The 20,044-nt window shown below is 40.5% G+C and overlaps 3 protein-coding genes across 4 annotated transcripts; 2 read left to right on the forward strand and 1 right to left on the reverse strand.

The window, feature by feature from the left end:
* Positions 1–108: 108 nt before the first annotated feature.
* LOC115593497 (uncharacterized) lies at positions 109–8,914 on the reverse strand. Its single transcript, XM_030437021.1, has 2 exons — positions 8,270–8,914; positions 109–4,867 (listed from the first exon to the last, which is right to left on the reverse strand). Exon 2 carries the CDS (start codon positions 4,859–4,861, stop codon positions 2,552–2,554), a length of 2,310 nt encoding a protein of 769 aa, XP_030292881.1. The 5' UTR covers positions 4,862–4,867; positions 8,270–8,914; the 3' UTR covers positions 109–2,551.
* A 79-nt stretch (positions 8,915–8,993) lies between these two features.
* Positions 8,994–13,039, forward strand: chmp1b (charged multivesicular body protein 1B). The gene is made up of 8 exons (XM_030437026.1): positions 8,994–9,187; positions 10,484–10,581; positions 10,688–10,834; positions 10,939–11,007; positions 11,091–11,198; positions 11,297–11,340; positions 11,610–11,682; positions 12,314–13,039. Exons 1-8 carry the CDS (start codon positions 9,172–9,174, stop codon positions 12,356–12,358), a joined length of 600 nt encoding a protein of 199 aa, XP_030292886.1. The 5' UTR covers positions 8,994–9,171; the 3' UTR covers positions 12,359–13,039.
* A 1,084-nt stretch (positions 13,040–14,123) lies between these two features.
* On the forward strand, positions 14,124–18,634 carry rraga (Ras-related GTP binding A). Of its 2 annotated transcripts, none has more exons than XM_030437025.1 (10): positions 14,124–14,240; positions 14,651–14,768; positions 15,965–16,064; positions 16,170–16,236; positions 16,335–16,557; positions 17,277–17,372; positions 17,459–17,581; positions 17,683–17,774; positions 17,866–17,981; positions 18,083–18,634. In XM_030437025.1, the coding sequence occupies exons 2-10, from the start codon at positions 14,742–14,744 to the stop codon at positions 18,184–18,186; spliced, it is 948 nt and encodes a 315-aa protein (XP_030292885.1). In that variant the 5' UTR covers positions 14,124–14,240; positions 14,651–14,741; the 3' UTR covers positions 18,187–18,634. The 2 variants fall into 2 exon arrangements, with proteins under 2 accessions (XP_030292885.1, XP_030292884.1); XM_030437024.1 differs by having other exon boundaries at positions 14,174–14,327.
* Positions 18,635–20,044: the final 1,410 nt, after the last annotated feature.

Raw genomic sequence — 20,044 nt, forward strand, 5'->3', positions numbered from 1 at the left:
AGGCTGTTCTGTTCTGTGTAACTCCGCTAATGACGATGCACGCAGGGAATGTCACACAGATTACTGTCCTTAACATCGTACCTCACCACCAATGGACGACGCCAGACAGAGAGTGGCTGTGTTATATTTATTACCACAATAACACAACAATCTGAGCATCTAGACATCATAACAGGAATATATTAACTTCTCTACTGGGGAAACAGTTCCTTAACGACACACAACATACCCATAAGTCTCAAGGTAGACACATCACTTTACAGCTACACAGGGCACTACTGCACACAGTATTTAAATCTATCAATATTTAGTTCAGAGATTCACGAGCATGTCAGAAACACCTTTAATACTCAACGACAGCTATGTGCATTTACATTGTGCTTCAGTCTCAGATTCAGATTTAGCCCACACCTCCTAACCTGTGCTTTAATCGTCTGGTTTTTTTTTTTTTAACGTAATACGGAGTACATACTGTAGCTATGCATACATACACAATGAACAAACCCACGGGGACAGAGTGCAATAACGGCTGGCAGACTGCTTGAATAATTAAAAAAAAGTGACATTCACTATGTCCACTACAACAAACAACTGTCACCATGTAATACGCACAGCCTGTTGAGGTCTGAAATGGGAAAACAGAAGTCGACATGCCCTATGCATTTTCAGCCGTTCAATCCATATATCACGATATAAGTTTCTCCTAAATTCAAAACAGCCAAGGCTTTCTTTATCAGGAGGTTAATCCTTGTGCTGCTTCAGTGACGTGGAATAAGTGAATAGATTAGATTGGATATGGCCACAATGTTTGGTATATAACGTTCAGCGCCGAGCCAATTATTGGTTTAATATTCTGAGGGACTGTAGGAAAATTATTAGGGGGGGAGAGGGGCTCAGAAAAGGGTGAGGGGAGGGTCTTTTTCCCCCTCATTCTACTTTTATATTCTTCAGCTTTCCTTTGAAGTGTAGTTAAAAGTTACATAAGTACGCTTTTAATTGTTAAAGAGAACATTAAAAGGCCCTGAAATCATTTTCTTAATCAGCGTTTCATTATGTGCGCAGTCCCAACAACTCCCACAAGAACACAAATCTTTCTATTTGAGCGAAGTTTCAAGCTTGCGGTGATTTAATTCACAATCTCTTGTCGCTGTGTGTTGGAGTTGTTCCTTACAACATAATTATCATCATAATTAACACTGCTCCAGGACCATCACTGCAATCGACCAATCACATTTTTGCAAACTTGGGAAAAGACCGAATAAATACACATGGGAGAAGTTAGTCTTTTTTAAACACCTCTGTGTTTGGTGAAATATGGTGGGTGATTTGCAGTGGAAGTTTTACTTTTTGACCAATTTTGACCAGGTTAAACTAATTCCAGTCAATAGGGCTCAGGGCTAAAAATAACAAGTCAACAATGTAACCATACATTGCAAGCAGGACCAAGACCCCAGTCCCCTGGGTGAAAGGTCAACCACCATTACTGGTATGTGGTCTCTTTTTTGGCAGTTGCCATGATGGTCCTGGAGTTACATGAATTATGATTTTGTATAAATCTGATCAAACCATACCATCACAGTCCTGATGAAACACATCAGCTGAGTTGTACAGTGTTAAACTCTTAGTAAACAATAAATATATTTTTTTAAGTTTTTCATAACGTTTTTTTCCAAACTTAACCTTTATAGAATTGCTTATTTTTGTCATTAGTAGGAGATGTTCCTCTTTTTTCACCCCAAAAACACAAGGTTCCAAAAACATCCAAGCTTGTGTGTCTTTACAGTGAGATAATTATTTGTGTGGTGAGGCGACCACCACACAATTAATGATCTCACAGTCCCTAAAGTAACTGACACTCTTATCGCTCTCTTCCTTTAAATGAAGGCGTTTACGGTCACAAATACAGAACTTACGATATCATTGAAATACCACACTCAGTTTTATCTAATGTAGACCCTCAGTGAAATGTATCCTATATCTATACAGTAAATACACAGGGACAGTCATGAGCTGAAATTCACTCCACACTGACTAATGACTCACAACACACCTAAATGGGGTTTTAACCCCTCTGAAACAGTAAGGATTTACTTATAGAGAAACTTTAACCAAATCAAGATTTTAGTGTTTCATAGATTATGTTTTTATATGTTAAAGACGTTAATCTTCTAGCCATAGAGAATTTTCACACTACAACGTTCTCCTCAACAGTGGCGGGTGACCTCTGTAGAGCCCGTCCTAAACTGAGCTCAAACAGCCCGAAACAAAGTCCCTCCACTTCCATGAAATCCTCTCGACCAGCTCTCTGAAAAGTGGGCTCTTAGCATTTTCATTCCTTTTCAAAAGTGTTCATCTGGAAAGGGTGACATGCTTTGCCTCCAGACCCCTTTCAGTTCTGACCTTTCATCGTCTTTCATGTCATAAGCAGGAGGGATCTCAAAGCATTGAACAACACTGCGTTGTTGTTGTTAAAACTTCCATTTGTGCCTCTGCGTGCAGAGCACCATGCTGAAAGCAGCCTACATGCCTCCCTGTGGGCATGTCACTGGAGCTACACCAGGCCAGTCTGCATGTGGACATGTAGAGGGTAGGGGTGGTAGACGAGCGGGGGCTGGGCCTGGGTGATGAAGTAGCTGCTGTAAATTGACTCTGACATGTATGGAGCCGGCTGGTAGAAACAGGTGACGTTGGCTGTGTTGGGGATGGCGTTTTGCTCGCCCAGCACCCTCAGAGCCAGGACTGTGATCATGTTGAGCGTCTGTCTCCTCTCGTGTCCCATCAAACACACCGTGCTTTCATCTATCACGCGCCGCAGGGTCATCAGGTAGTCGTACTTGCTCGCCTCCTCGTTGCCAATGAAATGGCACTGCAGGTAGGCCTCAATCTTTCGCTGCTGCTCGCTCACATCGGGGAAGTCAATGAAGAAGCGGGAGCACATGTATCGCTCCAAGGACTTGATCTCCGTCTCGCTGGCTGGTCTGAAGTTCCTCACCAGCAGGTCGCTATATTTCAGCAGGCCGCCTCCTCGGATCTCCTCTGGGTTGTGGGTGGCGATGAGGCGCCGGCGGAGGTGGTCCAGCGCCTGTTCAAAGTCTCCGTACATGCACTCTGCTTCGACAGTGATGGTGGGCTGCTGTGTCACCCCTGCCCAAGAGCTCGCGCCGAAGCTTTTCGGGACAGCGTCTGTCAGCTGGGGTGTTGGGTGCTCACTGATCTGAGGCTGTGAGGCTACATGTGCGCCACATGTGTTGCTTTTAGCCTCTAAGTCAGGAGGCTTCTTTGAGTGTTTCGGCTTTACACTTTGTTCTTCAGTCTCATTCAAGCCAATCCCCTCCTGAGGTGTACTGGCTGGACTGTATGCGGGAACTGTAAGGGTGTCTAAGGTCTCCGGCTTTGAGGCCGGAACGTTTGAGCACATACCTTGAGCACTGTCATGTAAAGAAGACTTTCGCTGAAGCGGTTTAGGGATTTCTATGGGTGGAAACAGCTGTGTTGTAAGATCCGATAAATCAGTCAGTAAAGACCATTTCTCAGGCTTAGTGATCATCTTTCGTGACAATTTTCTTTGTAATTTCGGTGAGGGGCAAAAATCCGGTACAATATCCTGTGATGTGCTGCAAGTTTTCTTAGCTGGAGGAGGAAAGGAAAACTCCAGACGTGAATCTTGCAGGGTTGGGGCATTTTCAGTCCTGCAGATTACAGAGTCTACTTTGAACGGAGTCATTTCCTCACAATGTTCTTTCTCTTTCGGAGCTGACTTTTGTGTAAGCGTTACAGGCGCTGGCTGGGAAGCTTGTGATCCAGAGAGATCTTCGTTGCTCTGAAGCTTTAAACATGCGTGTGTCGTCATCGTATCCCTGACGTCTGTAAATAAAGTTTTAGGGGATGAAACTAAGGGATAATCACCATGGAACGGTCCTTTTGCTTCACTATTTTCCTCACATAGCTCAAACACAATGTCCTCCTCTGAATGAACATCCTCTATGTCATCCACTTCCTCTCTCTGTAAGTCAATGCCCTCAGCTTCTAACACCTCTGGTGCCTCATGCTTTCCATCTACATGCTCAACCTCTGCATGCGGAAGATCTTTCTCAAGCACAGAAATTGCTTGATCCTGGCTTGTACTTTCTCCGCCAGTTGCCATTGCCGAATCTTTTTTAATATCCGCTTCTACATCCAGGGGAGTGCTTGCCTGCCCTTGCTCTTTGTTTTCATCCTCATTGTCTCTTTTGGACACATTCCCAGCATTCGAAGCCAACTTTCCTCCTTGTTTCCTTTCGGTCTCCCAGTAAGACTCCAGCATACGATCTAATATGATCTGGAAGGAATCCACGCTGAACTCAAACTGTCTCCGAAGCGAGCTCACAAATCGGAGCCCTACGGTTTTCGCTCTGTTGTTAGAAAGAGAGATGAGGCTCCATCTGTCGTGCTCGTTGAAAACTTTCACCATCTTTTGCACGTAGGCCTCCTTCATCGTCAGGCAGGTGATTTTCCGTCTGTTCACTCCACAAGGGAGGAGGTCTCGTAGGCTGCCAAGCACCACCTCCTTAATCACCTGGAGGTCCTCCTGTCTCGGCAGCTCCACTCCAAAAATGATGTCTAAGTCTCTGTAGCCGAGGCCATTATCCCTCACCAGGACGTGGCTGGCAGTTGCACCATTCAGCCGTATATCTTTCACCTGGATGTCTCTTTCGATCAGCCGATCCTTCACCACGCGAATGATGTCTTTCGCTCTCACCTGCAGGGTTGGAAAATTCCCTCGCCCGTGGATGGGAATCACCTCAGTCAAGACCTTGTCCAGAGCTTGGATTTGCTCGAGGGTCAAGTTGTGGAACCTCTTCTCCGCTTGAAGCTCCATCATCCTCACCTGTGAAATAGAGGTCTGAGTATGTATCACAACATGGCTATTTTCTCATGTGAGAAAAAATGGCCAAAGGAAGGGTCAAGCATAACAACAGTGGGGAAGTCATATTGTATCTTTAATGCAATATGCCCTTTTTTCAAGTCTGCAAGTCTGTGTCACCCCAGCATCTTGTCAACATTGCGAATATTTTTCAGCCATTTGCTTGCTCTAAAGTTAATCCCTTCTTTTGTTTTCCTCTGCTCCCGAAGGGAGAAGAGATATTTTATTTCACCTTCACTCCTCTCTGTGGCAATGTATATGTTACTGATCTGGTTTTCTTCAACATCTAAGATAAAGGGGACAAACTCAAGTGAGCTCAGAGGACTGAGGAAGTATCAGTGAGCAACTCGTCTGGTGCGTTACCACTAGGAGGCAACAGCGTCATAACATGTTGTCTCTCCAGTCTGTCAAGTCAAAATGCTTATTTCTTCCTGTTCCTACAGTTAAATATTTGAGCTTCACTGTGTATAAAAGACGTATGTGCAGAGATTTGTTATTCAGTTTCATTTTTATAAACTTCCTCTTATAAGTTTCATAAAGGGACTACAAATTTCAATTTGTTATACAACCTGATGTTACACAGTGATAAATAAATTGAATGTTGAACGCTGAAATAAAAATGTGGTCTCATATTTATCATCTAAAAAGTCATGACAGAATATCCTCAAACATGGCTGTCATTATAACAGATATTTGCCGTAGACAAAAAAAGATGCGACTGGTTTAGCTGTGAAGTAAGATAAATGCCCCTACTTTACATCCTCTCCCACAATGCATTGTGAGGTTTTCTGACAGCGACTCAATACATTCCAGTAGGATTATGTACGTCAGCGGGTCCTGGTCATGCAAGATAAACGTTCAGAAGTCGTCATGTTGTACATGTGACTCATTTGTCTGTCATTCAGTGGCTGTCAGCTGCAGGGACATTCTAGTTGATAGATCTGTAAGGAGCAGGTCAGACTTGTTTCTATTGAACCTGTTTTAAAACTCTCTTTCACTGAAGCCGTGCTAAATCAAAGCACGTCATACCAAACAAGGAGGAGTGGTGATACACTAAACTGCATAATGATGCTAATAACCAGCTGTTGTTGATTGACGATGTGCTTATTCCTGCTGTTATACATGTGAAAACATTGTATTTATGAGAGAAAAGGGTACATCATCATTAATGTGCGCTCACTGACTCACTCCTGAGGCACTGTCAGATCCTGAGCCTGTTGCCGGCAGGCTTTAAATGACCTCAACATGAGGTTTCAGGAACCAATTTAGGATCCCAGGGGTGTTTTGAAAGATGAACGCTCTCATCATCCCTTTTACTGTATGCATTAAAATACACTGAACTTGTTATATACTGCTTTTAATCAACTTTTAGATGTTTTGCATTCATGCTTTTAGTCAGCACATCAACAGAAAACAATGAAGAGATGAGTTTGAGTGTGGACATTTCAGTGTTTATTAAAGTACATAATACGAATACGGGATATTGAGCGCATTACATTTTGGACACTGGTTACTCTTAAATTTCCTGCTGCTCCACCACAATAATACTAGCCAATTGTTTTTTCAGCTGTGTATGAAAAGAAAGTTTGACGACTTTCAGCTCATCAGATCTATAGTGAATTAGGTGTTACCCAACATTAAGGGCGATATGGTCCGAAAAAATTATACTGCTCTTATTTCTAAGAGAATTTGTGAATAGTGATATGATTCACAAATCATAATTTAAACATCCATCCTGCAAAAAATATTCAAATCAATATGATTTGACATGTGTTGGGATTCTGCAAACAAGAGAGCAAGATGTGTAGACTAGGGCATCTCTGCAGCACTACAGGACTTCATTGTGACATTGATTTGTCACATATCTCACCTAGTTCCAAAAATTGCTTCCTTTTGCAATTTGGATATTGCGCTTTGATTTTGATTATATTTCTATGATATAAGAAGCCATAGCCAATATTGGCCTAGCACCGATATAAAGGTATCAGCATACAGCATACCTTATTATTATAAATTATAATGCCGAAAAAGATGGTAGAGGGACCAATTCCCAGTGAAGTTTACTGTTTCAGTGCAGGGATGTAATTTTAAACCATAATGTTTATTGTTTAAATTGTAAAATATCCTTCCTCCATTACATACCTTTGTCACAAGTGTTTTTAAAGGAACAATGCAGAAATAATGCATAATATTTTTTTACTCCTGCATATCGTTCAGGCTCTAACTATTATACTCCCTTACTTACTCCCTTTCCTTACTGTGTATGAGGTCATTCCTGTTAACATCATTATGATACACTGGCAAAATGCAGGTGAAATGTGATCACGTGATCAGAAATTGATACCAAGTATATGCCACATGTATTAAGCATTGATGAGAAATGTTAATCTCTGTCATATACTGTTATAGTGTTGTTTTTTTAATTTGCTTTATTTTAGCTTATTTTTTTTAAACTTGCATGATGAAGATAGAGGTAGAGAGCATTTTGTAAATACATTTAATTAAATATAGCTAGAGTGACTGAAGCTTAATGTAAGTAGTAAACAAGTGTTTTATATTGGTGTGAATTTGCTTTGTTTGTAGACCAGCCAGGGCTTGTGATGTGCTGCTGGGTGCACAGTGTGTGGGCAGTCAGCTACACCCTCAGCCTGTGTTAATACTTAGTGGTCTTGGTCAGCCTTTAGTTTAGCGTAAAATACGGTCAGGGGCAGAGGGAAGCATGGCCCACAGCAGCCTCTAGTGAATCTCAGGGGTTACATCAGCTCGGTCCTGCAGCAGGACTGCTCTCCTGCCACTTGGCTTCTTTATAGATAAGACTATATGAGTCATACAGCCCCTGAATGAAGCATCACTCGTTGGCTCCCTGTTTTTTCTTCTGGCGACACAAAATGCACCACTTACGGTGGCGTTAAGGTTCCTAAATCCATTTAACATTTAATCAGTAAGCCTGGTGAATGGTTTTAAAGTATATCAAAGGCTATGTTATTCAGCCTATAGATTGTCGTGATCAGGGGGCAAACACAGGCTACTGGTGGACATGTTTTTAATAAACACTCCTACGACACTATTTTGCACAGGCCACTTTTGTTACACGTTGTCCTCTAAACTCAAAAATGTTGCCCCCTTATCAACTGAATCACCACTTGGTTTCAGAATGAGCTCAGTGTCTGTATATTTATCTATTTTTTTTATTGTACATTTATACTCGTCACAAGACATTAGCTGCAGGTTAAAGTTAACAGCTAAGTACACGAACAGGTTGATGGAACTAGCAAGAAAAAACAACAACAACAAACAGAACCGTTAAATGCGTGCGGCCGGAATTAGACACAACAATACAACAGACGAAAAATTTTAAAAACTCACCTGTTCTGTGGCCGAATTAAATGAAAAGTGAGGCCAGAGCCGCAACACGGGGAGAAGGAAAAAGGGGGGGAATACTGAGATATCCAACAGGTTTTTATCTGAGAGGTTGATGCTGAAGTTAACGCGGACAGTTCCCTCTCAGCAGCACACGAGCACTGTTTCCATGGCAATCAGGCGTCACGAAATTTACGGTAAATCACGACGCTCGCTCTCTCTCCCTAACTGCCGCGTGACAGCCGTTCAAGTTTGCAGCAAGCGAGCTATCTCAGCGGCGTCCAAACGAGAATCTCAACTGTTTGATAAAGTTTGACTTTTTATTATTATTGGTGGAGCACACACACACAAACACACACATCGATAAGTCAGGCCGAGCTACCGGCGTGCCACCGCACTGCCGAGCTGTTGCGGGGTGAACATCACATCAGACGGAGAGTGAGTCATCCTCTCTCCCCGCCGTGATCCACACACCGTAAATCTAATCATCAATCAACCGTCTTCACCGCCCACCACCCCGTCCGCCAACAGCGTAACGTCCACTTTTATCTGTGTCAACTCACTAAACAGTCGCAACGAGCTAATGCGAGCTAAAACACCAGAAGTGTCGCGTTTAACTGTTAACGGTCAATTTTTTTTTTCTCTTTTCATTCACATTTTGAGAGGAGGAGGGGGGGGTGGGAGGTTGGCAGCTCGCTCGTGACGTCACGTGGAATACCGCCACCACGTGACGCTGACGTCGTTCGTATTTTGGTCGGGAATCAGGAAGTGCGGAAGAAGGCGAACACCGAAACCCAGAAGGCTGGAGTTGTAACGACAAGTTTTGCTTTGTTTAACTAGCTTTTTTCCGGCCTCTTCGTGAGGATTTTTATCGTGAAATTGTTGGACCGCCAAGGAGTCGCGTCAAGATGTCGAAAATGGAGAGTATCCTTTTAAAACAGCGGTGAGAAAGATACGTAAGACTGTGGTGTAGTTAACGTCAATACGAGGGCTTCAAGACCGAGCAAAACAAACTTGACAAGAGCGGTGAGATTTATGTGTGACAGACGTTTGAAACATCGGTAAGTAGGTAAGATATTCACTTAAGGCACGAGTGCTGCTGTATTGAGTTAGCTGAACTTTTCATTATCGATACCAGCCGTCATAAAATGGGACAAAACTTGGCAGAAGGTCTTGGAAGCTTCGTTGCTAATGGCTGGAAATACCCACCAGCTAACACACAGCCAGTTAAAACATGTTGTCGTTAGCTAATACTCAAAATAATACGTAGAATACTGAATATAATTGATGACGATTTTACATTTGACATGTTTTACAATGTAACTGTTGTGGTTATTTGTAATAAAACACTGCGCCATGAAGATACCTTTACAGGAAGTGCACTGAACACAGGTAAACTGATCGGAATCAAAAATACCGGTTACGTAACGTGGATTTCTCATTTCATGGCGACTCATTCAACAGTACATTTGTAGATTATTATTTGAAAGTTTTAAATAGCAGACCAATTCCAATTGTTTTAAATTGTAAGCCCATTTAGAAAGTAAAGTAGCCACACCAACCAACCAAGTTTGTTGTGATTGTCTGTTTCATTGGACATGTACAAGAATGTATGGATTTACAAGTGTTAACTGGACATGTTTGCCTTCAGAAAAGTGATCGTGGAAGTGTTGTTGTTATCTGTTTACCCAGAAATCTGTGTTTTAAAGGGACACTAGGAAGTTTGGGCGAAGAAATTCAAACTCAGAATTGAATTTCATTAACAACATACTCAGATGATTCCACTCAGATGAAAATAAGGTCCCGATAACAATGTCTGAAACTACAAATACGACAGGTTCTAAAACAGTATGTAATTGTCTTGTCCTTTAAGGTCAGTTTGTTTATTCAGTCATGAAAACAAAGCAAGTTTGTTTAGGCAGATCTTTCTCTAATGATTACATTTCTGATTCTGATTAATATTGGCTGATACCAATGTTCAGCCAATAAATTGGTGCATCTTAACTTCAGTATGAGGCAGAACAAATTATAATCCTCGATCGAGCACACTTTGATGCTTGGGTTTTAGATGCTTGATATGTCATAGCTTCCCACTGCTAGTTCCTCCTGCAACACTTGCACAAAGCTGTTTTCAGAGCTTTCCGCAGAATTAAAACTTGTCATCCAAGATTGCTTGATGTTTTTGTTTGGAATTTGTTCTTCCTTAACTTCCCAACACAGAACATCTCTTCCAATTAAAATTTACCGCCAAAGACCTCCAAAGAAGTTCCAAGAAATGTGACAAGGAGGAGAAAGCGGAGAAGGTTAAAGTCAAGAAAGTAAGTTGCAGTACTGAATCCGATGGTGGCACATTAAGAAAACCTGTTGGCTGCTACTGACCACAGAGGAGTTTCACTGAATTGCTTTATTTTTGTGTGTCTTTAGGCCATCCAGAAGGGGAACATGGAAGTGGCGAGGATCCATGCAGAGAATGCCATCAGACAGAAGAACCAGTCCGTGAACCTCCTCAGGATGAGCGCTCGGGTAGATGCTGTGGCAGCAAGGGTCCAAACTGCAGTAACGATGAACCAGGTACGTTTATTACTGGGTCATGCTGCTGCCAGCCTAGAAAACCAGCTACAACTTGTTTGTTTTCATTTTGGTCTGGATGTTCGTGATGGTGTTTTTTTTCTCAGGTCACAAAATCTATGTCTGGAGTGGTGAAAGGCATGGACATCACTCTGAAGAGTATGAATCTGGAGAAGGTAGAGTTTCATCTTTTTAGCAATTCTAACAAGTTATTATTTTTTAAAGTTTCGTAGTCTGAGTCTGTTTGTTTTTTTTTAAGATTTCCGCACTCATGGACAAATTTGAGCACCAGTTTGAAACTCTGGATGTTCAGACGGCCCATATGGAGGACACCATGAGCAGCACAACAACACTTACGACACCACAGGTACATTTCTCCGCTATGCTCTTTTTTTCTTTCTCGTTGTCTGAAAGTGTGTTTTGAAGGAGAAAAGCAATTCACTGTGAATCTAATGTGTGTTTCAGAACCAAGTGGAGTCGTTGATGCATGAAATGGCAGATGAAGCAGGGTAACCTTTTCATTTGTTGTCTCCTCAGTCTTTAAGATATTATGTTAACATACATAATGCTCATTGACATAATATGTGTTTGGTCTGTGTTCTTTCAGTAATATCAGATTGCAGTGTAAATAGTGTTTTGTTTTTATTTATAAAATTTATATTTATAAATATTTATTTTAGATAGTATTATTCAGTATAATGTAAGATGATTTTGCAAAGACATTGTGTTTTTTAATCTAAAAGTAAGGTTTAAATTTTCATGTGTGCATTATGTTTAGATTGGACCTCAACATGGAGCTCCCTCAGGGCCAGACAGGATCTGTGGGTACCAGCGTGGCCTCTGCAGAACAGGTACGCATATACTCTTACGTGTTAACAAGCATGTTGAACATACAGTGAAAAATGTGATTTAATATATTAGAAATACTTTTTAATCTATGAAAGGAGTCCACATATATAATAACACAAGCTCTCTAAGGCACTTGAAGAGGAGTCCACATATATAATACATGCTAATATATTGTAATATTTGCTTCAAGAGTATAATGCAATAGAAAGATCTTAATTTTTTTTTTTTATGCCTAAACAAACTAAAGAAGCCGACTCTCCATTTTCATTACTGAATAAACAAACTGATCCTTAAGGACAACACATTTTCATTCTGTTCATATTTGGAGATGACACTAATTTCAAACACAATCCTGGGTCAGTTTAATCTGTAATTAACAATGTAAAAATATTGTCATGACTGTTTAATTGACACAAATTATGGGGAAAAAACCTAGAACTTCAATAAATTAGCTCCATTTATATAAAAATTGTATTTCCGTTGCATAAGGGACGGCACAGATGAGATTTACGTGAACATACGAAATCTTGAACCAGGTTACTTGTAAATGTTGTAAAGTAAGGGTTTCTTACATAGATTGGGTGAAAAGGAGAGATTCTTCACTAATGCCTCTTTGCTCTCTCTTGTCTAAAGGATGAGCTGTCTCAAAGGCTCGCCAAACTCAGAGATCAAATGTAAAGGACGACTGCAGTGGACTGGCACCGTAATGCGACACTGTGGAGGACCCGTACACTACCTGAATATTACTCCCAAACACCTTATATTTACGTCGAGTCCTTTCTCCTGTGTTTCTGTCGAGGAGCAACTCTATCATCGTTTTGTTTTCTTCGCGAATTGACTCTGTGTTTATGATAACCTTTGGATACCTTCTATGTTAACTAACAGATGCTGGCTGTGGAAATCTGTGTACTTCTCAAATATACATATTGACAAATGAAGAAGAACTGATAAGACTTTATTGTTTCATATGTATGGTTCAGAACTCCATACGTTGCTCAAAAAATATGAGTGTGGCAGTTAATACCCTGTATTTATTGGCCAATTTCATATAGTCATGGTGAATAAGTTGAAGGTTTCGGACTGTAGAATACAAATTGTGGTTCATACGTGCATGATTGCAGAAAACATATGCTTTTCCTCTTCTTGGTATCAAAGTGTGAAAGATCTTCTTCCTGACTGTTGAGTTGACTTCTTGTGTTGACCTGTTGTGTTTTACTTCAGATGAATATTTTTAGAAGAGACCGGAGGATTGACCTGTGTGTTTTTCTGGTCATCTTCAGTGGTTTCATCATTTTGGGAAGGGGTTACAGTTCAGAGATTACATACAACAAGTACAAAAATAAATAAAACTTTATAATACTTTTATGTCTTTGCCTTTTCATAATCATTTCCATTCATCTCATATTAATCTCTATTCCATCTATAGTGAAATATTTGGAAAAAATAAATGCCTTATACCTTATTAATATGCTCAACCAGACGTATAACATCAGAATAACAATAACATATTTTCCTATAGTTGTATTACATGTGGGTTAATGAAGAATAGTATTGTAAAAATATAGATGGATAAATAATAATTTAAAGAAATAAGGATGGAGATGAAACAAATCTCAGGGATACAATTTCTAAGTTTTTTTTTTGTTTTTTTTAAATGACCTTAAGAGACTTTCTAAGAGATAAACTTTCAAAATAGAATCAAACGCAAAAGAATAAAAATAAAAAGTGACCGCACAATATCAGTGACTGTTTTATCTCCATCTAGTGGCCTTTGTCGTGAATTGCACTGTATACTCACACATGTATTAATATTGTGTAAACTGTCAGTGCGGTTTTACAAGTAGTAACGGTAATAGCGGATTTTAATAACCGTCTGACTAAATATTTTTATTTTGAAAGTTTTCCTGTAGGCATAATACTTCCTGTTTATACCCACTGATAAACCAAAGCCTTAATTTCACATCACACTGTAATTAATTTGTTAGAGACACACGCTGGATGTTTTCATGCTAAATACACAATTATTTTCTTGTTATTGAGTTACAAAAAACTAATTTAGAAACAAAATCTACAGGAAGAAATGACACTAAGCTATTTATTTTGGTTTGTTTTGGCCAGAATTATATGAGTGATTTCTATTGAGTGTGTCTTTATATAAGCAAAAAGTAAAAGATAAAATAAAATAGAGAGATTCAAGTGACTGGATTTCACATTCTTGTATAAAAAAAAAGATGAACACAGCACCTTCAAATAGCCTTCAGTGGTTTTCTTGTAATTAATATCTGTTGGTCTACCAGCCTGACTGCAGTTAACATTCTTGAGGCAATGTTACACTTACATTCACAAATAAAAACTATTTTTAATAATACTAAGAAGAAGAGGACGAGGAAGACATCATTTATATCTGTGAAGTATTTTAGGATATCTAGCTACACCATGTTGTCACAGGCTGAGCGCCCCGTCAGACAAAACTCGGGACTCAAACCACATTTTGCCTCATCATGTGACTCTGTCGTAAACAGGAAGCAGCTGATCTTGACTCTCTGCCTGCTTCTACCAAGTAATGTATACAGCTGTTTTCTTAAAAACAAATCAAAACTGTGGTCTTACACTGGTTGAATTTAAGTAACCGTGCCACCCTGTCGGGGTGAGTAGACGACGACACTATCCTGAATTTTAAACTCAGCTAGCTAGCCGTTTAGCTTGGCTAGGCTACCTGACATTTCTCCTGACGTGCTAGCTAACTTAGCATTAGCTTCAGTGTTTATCCGGAGCAGAGAACAGATATTTAGGGAAGTCAGTAAACTGCTTATATGTGTTTTGTACTCTTAACTAGCTACATATGTTTGAGTTGTTCGTTATTGAAGCGTTTTAAACGTGTCCTGTTGGGGTCATATCGGGTTTCTGCTTCAGTTGAGCTAAGTAAGTGACAGCTAGGTGAAAATATGTGTGTTTATTCTTTCTGTGCAGCTGAAGGAGAGGAAGAGGAGAGCTGCCCTGGACTCACACTCAAGTCATCTGACTCGCAGCTCAGATAAAATACTCGTGTCTGCCGAGGGGGATGTCAAGCACAGCAATGAAGAAAAAGGTAAAGCAGAGGCTTATCATTGTAGCTGTGAAGTACATTTACTGCAGTTACTGAGGTGCTTGTACTGTACTCGAGTACTTCCTCTTCAAGTATCTACTCTGTCTTTCAAAACATGGGTCTCTAGCTGTCTTCAAGTGCCTTAGAGAGCTTGAAAAGCTGCTTTCAGACTGGAAAATACACATTTTTATATGCAGTGAAAGGCATTTTGCAACCAAACAATTACCCCCATGACTTAAAGATTATTTTCAGAGGCAATAACTATATATGTGACATTTTTGGGGGGCAAATCAATTAAGTTGAATCAAAATACAGTGAGGAGATTTAGTATTTCTCTCTCAAATCATATTTTCAGGCAGCGTGGCGAATAGTTTTCGAACCCAATTGCAGACTGGTGTGGTGGCAGATAAAATTGACAGGAAATGTAAATGAAAACTATAATTCATCAATTATGTGTGACAAGTTATTTGTATGATGAGTTGATTATTCCCAGCACGCCATCAAAAGCTGATGCTTTGGGATTGTAGGACGAGCCGTTCCACAGCGCTGAGTTGGGAATGACACTCAAAAATCAACTTCTGTTACCAGCAACACCTTTTAATACTGTAAAATAGATTGCATTGTTTGTAGATTAAACAACTCTGGTCTAGGATTTAGGTAGATGAATTGGCAGAAATTAATATGCCACTAGTGATTAACCTAGAGGGGTTCTTCTTTACTGTGTTTAGCATTTTTAGCAACCACTGTAGGGAAGGATGGTGCGAAGCGAGGGGTGTTCAGTTGCTAAAATGCTAAATGCTACACATTAGACCTTCAAACCACCCAACGGTATACAAACCCATTATAAATTAAAAGCCACCTCAACAAGCTTACAAGATTAAATGTGTTTAGCTGGTACTTTTATCCAAAGCTACTCAGAACAAGTGATTAAAATGTGCTTAATAACGTGAAAAAACATAGAGATGAAGGGTCATTCTGTTAAATAACGAGTAATTTTATTTTTGAGATTACAAAAACATGAATAAAAGTCTTCATAGTACTTGTGTAAAGCAAAAGAAACAAATTTAGTACCTCTGCGACTTGTGAAGAGCTGTTACCCTGCAGTATTACTGAATAATACCCCCATCACTGGTCACAAGAGTAAAGAAGAGTCTAGACAAGATTTTAAATTGTCCGATCGTTTCCACTTGTGCTTTCAGGTGTTACTGATGGGTAAAAGTGGGTCTGGAAAGACCAGTATGAGATCAATCATCTTTGCCAATTACATAGCCCGAGACACACGCCGCCTCGGAGCTACAAGTAAGCGTTATTTTAAAAAAGTGCTCCATGAAGATAATGTTTTGATGCTGCGAGTTTCCTAAATCTCATTTATCAAAAAATGATATCATCCCTTGTTGAATGCAGTTGACGTGGAGCACTCCCATGTACGGTTTCTGGGCAATCTGGTTCTAAACCTGTGGGACTGTGGAGGGTAAACTGCATTTATTCATTATTCACTATCTTTTGACCAACTTTCATTATATGATCACAATCTGTTAAACATTGCTCTGTGCTTCCTTTACCATTCAGACAGGACACGTTCATGGAGAACTACTTCACCAGCCAGAGGGACAACATTTTCAGAAACGTAGAGGTGCTTATTTATGTATTCGATGTCGAGAGCCGCGAGCTGGAGAAAGACATGCACTACTACCAGTCGTGTCTGGAGGCCATCCTGCAGAACTCCCCCGATGCTAAAGTGTTCTGTCTCGTTCACAAAATGGATCTGGTGCAGGAAGACCAGAGAGATTTGGTAAGCTTTACGCTTTTTTTTTTATCTGATTATTAGTAGTCGTGTTGTTACAGAAGCATGTAAACGTAAGAAGACATTTTGACAGCTGTGTTCACCAGAAACTACTGCTGCTACCGTCTGTGTTCGGCACATTAGGTGCTCTCAGTGGCAGAACTTAAAAGTGATTTTTTAGATATATATTTTTAGTTGGAAACAAGTGTCAGTGACAAAGTACAAATCTGTTTTCCGAAATGTTTTGGTTTGTTGAATCAGAGAAATAAAATGACACCTTCCATTCATTAGAAAAATCTCAGAAAGAAACAGAGAAGAGGATGAACACAGAATAAACTGACAAAATAAAATAAACATTTCACAATAAATAGAATGAAATCAAATGGGAATAACAATAGGAGAGATGTCTACTGTGCTTGCTTACTTCAGTGAACGGATGCTTTGAGAAACAGATGAGGGAGAGCATTTACTGCTATCTTCTGTAGAAATTGGCAGGTTAACCTCTAACATCTCACATTTACGTCAGATGATAATAATGACAAATGTCTGAAATATGCAAAAATATTAAAGCAGTTACGAGCTACAAAAATGACCTGCTTCATTGTTTTAAAAGAAGATGTAGGCTATAGGAATGAACTTCAACTACCTAAAGTAAACCTTAATCAGTGTATTCTGTGTTTGGGTATGATTTATTTATTAATTACTGTCTTTAATTACTGTTTTTACAGATCTTTAAGGAGCGTGAAGAGGATCTGAAGAGACTGTCCAGACCTCTGGCCTGCACGTGCTTCAGGACGTCAATCTGGGATGAAACCCTGTATAAGGTGGAGACATTTGACGGGTTGTGTGTTCAGATGTCCGATGGCAAAGTAGACACTGTATAAGAGGTTTTTAAAATGTCTTTTTACAGGCCTGGTCTAGCATAGTGTACCAGCTCATCCCAAACGTCCAGCAGCTGGAGACGAACCTGAGAAATTTCGCGCAGATCATAGAGGCAGATGAGGTTCTTCTGTTTGAGAGAGCCACCTTCCTGGTGAGAGCAACCACTTCCCTGGCCCACAGCGGTGTCCTCGGCAGAAAATCTGGATCTAGTAATGAAAGTCTTTCTGTGTTATTGTTGTTTTTCAAACGCAGGTGATCTCCCACTATCAGTGCAAAGAGCAGCGTGACGCTCACAGGTTTGAGAAGATCAGCAACATTATCAAACAGTTCAAACTCAGCTGTAGGTAAGTTCACCCCGCAAACACGTCCTCACTCTTCACATCACCTGCTTCGTTTTTATGTTCCCCGATTCTCTAATTAATCTTTTTATTGCAGTAAACTTGCGGCCTCCTTCCAAAGCATGGAAGTGAGGAACTCCAACTTTGCGGCCTTCATCGATGTCTTCACCTCCAACACATATGTCATGGTCATCATGTCGGACCCCTCCATTCGTGAGTAGATGACATTTCTCTGCAATTAATGCACATTAAAAAAAAAGTGAATAAAAATTAAATCAGCATGACAAAAATCCACGTCTCCATTTTGTTTCCAGCATCTGCAGCCACTCTCATCAATATCCGTAATGCTAGGAAACACTTTGAGAAGTTGGAGCGGGTGGATGGACCCAAGCACAGCCTGCACATGCGAATGCGCTAGCTGGAGCGTTTGGTTCCGGTGGATACTCTCAGCCAATCAGTCCACAGACCGCAGACGACGTCTCGCGATCCTCCAGCTCTGCCACATACGAGCAGCCCTGCACTGTTTCCTCTATATCTTCACATTCAATCACAGTTATTACGGGAGAAATCATATTTTCTTTTCCTCTACAGTGATCATAAGTGAACAGCGCTTACACTCTGTTGAAATACTTGCCCTAACTCGACGCATTGAAGTAAGATGAATAGTTGTGTTTACTCTGGGGGTGAGGGGGGGGGGATACCTTTGCTGTCACACTTTGTCTTATATAGTAGATTCATTTACTCCATGCAGAGAATCTCAGTGATCGGGGGAATGATGAGCAGCAGCTACTGTTTGATTTTCAAATGCAGTTTGTAAGCTGTTACACTTTGAAAGTACGAACAATATAGTTATATTCTGAAAAATATCTGTTGTTTTGTGATTTTTTTTTTCCTGTTGTAACGTTTTAACAATGCTCAAAAACATCATATTTATAGAACATACAGTTTGTTATGAACAGACACGTGTACGTGTTTGCCTCCTGGTTCGTGTGGTTCTTCTGACCACAGGGCCTTTTGACACTGCACCAGTTGTCCTGCACACACAACATGACGTACGGTGGCAAATGTTGTGATGTATGAGGGGGTTGGACTGGTGTGAGTGATAGTAGGGGAAGGGGCTACGGGACAGTTCAGTGCACCTGTTGGCGAGTCAACAGCAGCGAATGTGCAGATGGAGCAGTGTATTAAAAACACAATCGGTTCATTTCAGTGACAAACAGCTAAGTTAAGCTTGTTTTAATCTCTGTTAGCATCTGAATTAGCACGTAAAGAGTTTGAAAACTTGGCTATAAGACATAAAACATTCAGAGCTACATGAGAAGTCATTTAGCTTAAAAGCTATTTAAAGCATTTTCTTTTTTTTTAATAATCCAAACTTTGAGATGATCTCTCGTCACCAGGACTGTGTGGATGTGGTTTGATCATATTTGATTGACAGGGACCAAACAGCTCAACACCTGTCATCAGAATCTGATTTGAATGCTGCTGAACTGTGGTTCACAGAAGAATGTGACATCACCTCATTCTATCAGAGCACCTCCCACTTTAAACCAGCCAGAAGAATACAGAGGACAGACAGGAAGGATATGGAAGCATCTAATGGGGAAAAAAACAACATTTTTCAATCTAATTTAAATGAGCAACATGTAAAAAAACGCTCAAAACAAAGGGGGGACAGGATATCGCAAGAGTAACCGCTAACTGCTGCTTACGGTAGCTGCTTTTAGCTCTGCTAGCCGCGCAGCTAGTGGTCAGGACTGGAGAATTGTTGGTGGAATGGGTATTAGCTGCCTAGCACGCTATCTGCAACGCTATACACAAACTACAGAATACACTACCAAGCGTCAAAAGTGTTCTCTTAATTTTCTGCTGATCAATTTTGGTTAAATACTTAATGTTATCAGCTAAAATTCTCACATACTGAACCTTTAATCCAGTTGAGCTCACGTCTTTGATATTCAGTTCAATTATAAAAACAAACTGAGGCAGGCAAACTGGTGATATTATCATCACGTTTGATTTCTGATCTTCATGTCCAACACAGGTTTGAAACTTAAGGTCATATAATGTTTGTGGTGGACCAGCCTCGGGCATGTACAGAAGCATTAGGAGTCCTATTTCCATCGTACCCGATCCTGCCCATTCCTTCAGAGGCTGCGGGGGATATGCACTCATTACCTCCTGCCTCTTTATTTTAGCCGGCCCTGCTGCAGAGGCATTGTTCCAGCTGCGCTTATCGACGCCGCTCATGTGGTTCAGTTGTATCCTGGAATGCA

Source organism: Sparus aurata, chromosome 13 (genome assembly GCF_900880675.1).
Source record: "Sparus aurata chromosome 13, fSpaAur1.1, whole genome shotgun sequence".
Classification (NCBI taxonomy): Eukaryota; Metazoa; Chordata; class Actinopteri; order Spariformes; family Sparidae; genus Sparus; species Sparus aurata.